This window comes from Heliconius melpomene, chromosome 3 (genome assembly GCF_056956725.1).
Source record: "Heliconius melpomene rosina isolate 202511_hmr_F chromosome 3, ASM5695672v1, whole genome shotgun sequence".
NCBI classification, from domain to species: Eukaryota; Metazoa; Arthropoda; class Insecta; order Lepidoptera; family Nymphalidae; genus Heliconius; species Heliconius melpomene.
The window spans coordinates 4,591,534-4,597,535 of record NC_140391.1 but is presented as its reverse complement, the minus strand read 5'-3'; the positions used below and the strand labels follow the sequence as shown (position 1 = coordinate 4,597,535).

Here is a 6,002-nt window from a genome sequence, read left to right as displayed (position 1 = left end):
TAGGAATATACAAATCTGTTATTTTGTTACAGAAAACTATGACAAACAATAATTAATAATAAAATTTACTATACGGAAGTTACTATTATATAAAAAGCGATTAATGCGGCAAATCATAGTACAACTATACAAATAAGATATAAAGTCGAAAATTATTATCTAAAACGGAACCCAAATCTATTTATATTTATTATTTAATGTAATTACTTATTTACAAAGGAAAAAACACTATTAATTTAGAAAAGACACTAATAATAACATTCAAAATTACGAGAGTGGTATGACGTCACTTTTTGCCAAACTAAACAGTCTCTAACATGTTGTGACGAGTTCACAGCCGATGATGCGCGTCGGTTGTCGCGAACATTTCTCCCGCCGTGCAGAATCAGGTCTCGATGTGATGCTGCATCTTTCCCGCGGTGAGCGACGACGTCTTCTTACTTTGGAAGCGGAACGAGTTTTTTGGTTGGCCTTTTCAGAAGACCACCCTTAGTGCGTACTTCAACTATTCGCACTTGTCCATCTGCACCTGGATATACTTTTTCTATGCGTCCTCTTGGCCACGTATTTCTTGGAAGTTGTGAGTCGGCTATAAGTACCGGGTCACCTATTTCATAAGTAGGGCCTCGACCATGAGGCTCCCGCCGGTGTTGAAGTTCAGGGAGATATTCGCGAACCCAGCGTCTCCAAAACATGTCCGCTAATATCTGTGAGCGTCTCCACTGCTTTTTGCTATCGATGTCGTCCTCACTAAATGTGCCAGGTACAGGTAGACGAGCTGAACCCCCAAGTAAAAAGTGATTGGGTGTTATAGATTCTTCGTCGTCATTGTTTACAGAAACATGTGTGAGGGGACGACTATTCACAGTATATTCTACTTCGCAGAGTAATGTAGCCAAAATTTCTTCTCGGGGGTATCTCTCACGAAGAATAGTGTATAGAGCTGTTTTCACGCAGCGAACAAGACGTTCCCATGCGCCTCCCATGAATGGTGCAGATGGTGTTATGAAACGCCATGCGATGCCTCGACGACTGGCTTCTTCTTTGAATGCTTCTCGAAGTTCTTTGTCTGCTCCATGCATGTTTGTACCATTATCTGAGTAAATTTCGGAAGGACATCCTCGACGTGCAGCGAATCTTCGCAATGCAAGTATGGCAGAGTCTGCGCTTAGGATGGCGGCGATTTCCAGGTGAACTGCTCTAGTGGTAAGACACGTGAAGAGTGCGACGTAACGTTTCACGTGTTGTCTGCCGACGACTACTGTGAGAGGGCCAAAATAATCTAAGCCGGTGTATGTAAATGGTCTTCGATGATGAGCGAGACGGGATTTAGGATGATCACCCGTAGAAGGCTGTGGGGGTTGTGCCTTGCGAATACGACACTTGAGGCACTGATGAACTATCCTTTTCACGGTGGGACGAAGACGAATTACCCAAAAATGTTGACGTACTTCATTTACTATTATTTCGGTGCTGCTGTGGTGAAGACAACGGTGGGTCCAATCAATATATAACTGTGTGATGTAGTTATCTCCATCTAAGACTTGTGGTTTCTTTGTTTCGTCTTTTATTCCCTCGGCGGCGGCTATACGGCTGCGAAGAACGACAATGTCATCTCGGAGTTCTACGGGTAATGAATGAAGGCGACTTTGTTTGGCAATAGTCCTGTTGTATCTTAAGTCTGTGATATCTTCATTGAAAGATTCTTCTTGAGATGTTCGGATGAGAAGATTTTCTGCTTTTGTAATGTACTTCGAATCCAATATCAGAAAATTGTTGGAATCCATAGATTTCTTGCTATGTAGAGTAGTAGATTTCTTTTGCAATGTTTCTCTTCGTTTGTTCCACGTAGGATCTGATTCCATATTTCTACGTGTTCGCTTATAAAAGATCTTCTCTTTTTTATTTCTGCAAATATCTAAAAATTGCAAGACTCTAGCTGTGGCACGAAGTAGTCGCTCCCATTTTGAGAAGCGTTGTGGATCAGGAATTGCTTCACGTAATTTTGTCTTCAGCTGGAGTTCTTTAACGGTAAAAGTATGTTCTTCACCAGTATTATTTGACACGACCGGTTTTTCGATAGGCCAGGTACTCGGATTTTCTTTCAAGAAGGCAGGCCCGTGATACCATTCATGATCAGCTCCAAAATCAGATGGTACTTCTCTGGTGGCTATATCGGCGACATTGAGCTTAGAAGGTACCCAACGCCATTCTTCAACTTTGGTATATTCTTCAATGGCTGCTAGTCTATGTGCGACAAATGGCTTATAAGACCTGGCTCCATTTCTTATCCACGTCAGAACTGTCTTACTGTCTGTCCAAAAGATTTTGCATTCCGGCGCAATACGATGTTCTTTTATGACAGCTTCTGCTATGCGAACTCCCATGACGGCTGCTTGTAGTTCTAAACGAGGAATTGACATAACCTTGAGCGGGGCTACTTTCGCTTTAGCCATGATCATGTTGACTTGGACTTTTCCATCCGGAGCAACCACCCTCCAGTAGGCAGCTGCTGCGTAGGCTGTTTCACTGGCGTCGCTGAATATATGTAGTTGTACAGATGTGGCATCACTATAACCAGAGTAGCATCGAGGTAAGCTCACATTTTTCAATTTCTGAAGGTGTAGCATCCATTCTGCCCACTGCTTGGAAAGATCTTCATCCAGATGTTGATCCCAATCTATAATTCTTCGCCAAGATTCTTGAAGAATTTGTTTAGCACGAATAGTAACGGGTGAAGCGAAACCAAGTGGGTCATAGAGTGACATAACTATCTTCAGAGCTTCTCTCTTCGTAGGAGCTGTTTTCTTTAATAAACTGGGCGGTAATCTTGCTAGTTTTAAATTGAATCGTAATTCATCGGTTGACGGTCTCCACATTAAACCCAAAATCTTTTCTTCTTTGGTACCCAGGTTAATAGTTTCTGTCATATTTGATTGTTTTTCAAGTTCATTTATTATTTTCGGGATATTTGAAACCCACTTGCAGAGTTTGAAACAAGCTTCTCCGTGGATATGTTGGACCTTTTTGGAAGTTTCTATAGCTTCTTCTATACTTCGGAAACTGTCTAGGTAGTCATCCATATAGTGGTTGTGGATGATAGCTTCCACTGCTTCTGGATGCGTGTCGATGTACCTTTTTGCGTTCCAATCTTTAGCGAATATCGCGGTGCATGGTGAACTCGCAGCTCCAAATATAAGCGACGTCATGCGATATTCTTCAGGAGTTCCCTCCCGCCGGTGTCCTCTCCACAGGTAGCGAAGGGCATCCCTATCTTGAGGTCTTACTTTGACTTGCATAAACATTTCGGCTATGTCGGCTGATACAGCGAAAGCATGACGGCGAAATCTCATCATGACTCCAGGAAGCGATTGAAGAAGGTCTGGTCCAGTCAAGAGGAAATCGTTTAGTGACATACCTTTGGTTTTAGCAGCGGCGTCGTGAACAATGCGAAGCTTCTCTGGTTTAGCCGGGTTTTGCACGTCGAAGTGTGGCAGGTACCATGTTCTGCCTGGAGAGATACTTTTAGGTGCCACCTCAGCGTAGCCCTTCTGGACGAGTGATTCCATTTGTTCGGTGTATCTCCTTTTCAGTTCAGGATCACGATCAATTTTTCTCTCTATTGATATGAGCCTCTTCAGCGCCGACTCATAATTATTAACCATGATGCTGTTCTCTGATTTCCATAAAAGTGTGGTTTCAACATGCCCATCTTGTAAACGGTGTGTGTGTTTCTTCAAAATGTTTTCAGCCTTTATTTCTGGATCAGAGTCTGGCCGACGCGGATTAATGATAAGAGATTCCAAGGCAAAGTAATCTCTCAGTTGTTCATCCATTCTATCTTCAATAGCAGTAACTTGATTGACGAAATGGATTTTCTGACCCAATGTCCTATTGTGCGCACCATGTAGCACCCACCCGAGCGACGTGAGTGAAGCGATTGGTTGGTTCTTCGGTCCTATACGGACATCTTCGGCGAGTAGTAAATTCCAATTGTCTTGACCAATTAGAATTTTAGGCGTGGCTGAGTCGTAGGTGAGCTGGTTCTTCAAATCTATTAGATGATCGCAGGCAGCTAAGTCTTCTTCACGAATTGTTTGCGGGGAAAGATTAAGATGCGGAACGGTACGAGCTGTAAAGCTAATCTTCTTTTTCTGTGAATTAGCAAGTGTCACGGTAACACGCCTTGATCCCGGCGTTTCAATAACTATATCCCCGATTGCTTCCATCTTTAAAGGATCCAGCCGTCCCTCAGCACCGACTTCCTTTGCCAAAGCTTCATCTATGAGAGATACAGTTGATCCGTCGTCTAATAGAGCGTATGCGGAGGTTTCTCCCGCCGGTCCATGAACTCTGACTGGTATGATTTTAAGATAAGCATGCGCCTTTGACGGTACCCATGCGTTGGCCACGGTTTCCTTTTCTTCTTGTTGATTTCGAATTTCTGATTTCTCCTTTTTATCATAGTGTAGTAATCGATGATGAGTACCGATGCATCCCTTAATATTGCACTTCTGTGGTTTACAGGAATGTCCTGATTGTCGGAACCGCAGGCATCTGAAGCACAGTCGGTGTTCTTTGGCGAGTTCCCATCTTTTATCTGAGTTGGCATCTTGAAATTTCTTGCAGCTAATACTGTGATGACCTTCTTTGTTACAAATTTTGCACGTACTTTTCACCATTCCATGAAATCTATTAGTTTTCCTTTCTTCGGTAGTATTGTGCGTTCTATGTATCACACGACGAGTAGGCTCTGAGTGCGGGATCTCTGTTGAATAAGGTGTGCGACATGCTGCTTGTTTGGTGAGAAACTCGCTGAAGTGCGTCAGGTCTGGTTTGAATATAGATGCTTGTTCCTCGTACCACCTGGTACATAACGACGATGGTAGCTTTTCACGAAGGGCCCTCGTTATATCTGGCGCAGTGATAAAGTTGTGTAAATCGAGGGCGCGAAACAGATTGACACTGCTTCTTACCTTACTGGCGAATGCATGTATCTCCTTTGGATTGTCAGCACAACGAGGTAGAGATCGAAGCTTGTCATATTCACTATATGCGATTGCATCTGGACGACCGAAATTCATTTCAAGCTCTTCTATGATGGCATCCGGTTTTGAATGAGCTATGAGTTGTGTGTCGACGACTTCCAATGCTTTTCCAGTTAGGCTTCTTCGAATTCTGGCTGTATTTTCAACTTCATTGAAGTATCCCTTAGTGTTTTCATATATGGCCCTGTATGATAGCCATTCATTTAACACTCCACTATATGTAGGAAGATCCATGATGACTTTGGACGCGACGGGAAAATTGTATGACGATGATGGAGGTAACATTGTAGGTTTAGGTACCTCTGTTTTCATACACAACGATGTAGGAGCGGTTTCGGCTTTTTCGCATCTTTTCTTCAAATTTTCTATTTCCTTTTTTAGCTCCTCTATTTCCTTTGTTGAATCTCTCTGTATTGCTTGTTGATTTTCGGAATTGTTGCCGATATTCGGATGTTGAGGCATTCTATAGCATGACGGCACTGGATGTGGTTGCCTCGGAACATCTGCACATGGTGTAAGTGATTTTTGTACGATTTGTGCATTATCTTCAATCCAGGAGCTAACGTAGTCGGTTTTCGATATATTATCTTCCTGGGATTCTGAACTATCTGATTCAGCATCTTCCAGAGCTATTTGCGCGAGTTCAAGCTTGATGCGAAGTATTTCTTCACGAGCATTTCTTGCTCTACGTCTGGATTTCGTAGACTTCTTCGAGTTTGCACGTTTCGAAGTTGTCGACTTTATTTGTGTGCCTTCAAATTGTTCCTCCTTGTTAATTGAAATAATTCTTGAGTCTTCCTTTTCGTCACTTGGTACTATTAAGTTCTTTTCTATTTCGGAATCCTCTTGTGTATTCGTAGGCGGGTGTGTCACCTCTGTGTGACTAGATGAAGGGTCGGCTTCATATCTCAATCCCTCGGATCGACCTCTTGATCTTGTGATAGGCATCTTAGT

The 6,002-nt window shown here is 42.8% G+C and overlaps 1 protein-coding gene across 1 annotated transcript; it reads right to left on the bottom strand.

The window, feature by feature from the left end:
• Positions 1-437: 437 nt before the first annotated feature.
• Positions 438-5,996, bottom strand: LOC146539905 (uncharacterized). Its single transcript, XM_085207946.1, has one exon. The coding sequence runs from the start codon at positions 5,994-5,996 to the stop codon at positions 438-440; it is 5,559 nt and encodes a 1,852-aa protein (XP_085064072.1).
• Between the last annotated feature and the right edge of the window lie 6 nt (positions 5,997-6,002).

Coding starts and splice junctions, on each gene's coding strand:
- LOC146539905 (XM_085207946.1), bottom strand. CDS start 5,996: ATGCCTATCACAAGATCAAGAGGTCGATCCGAGGGATTGAGATATGAA.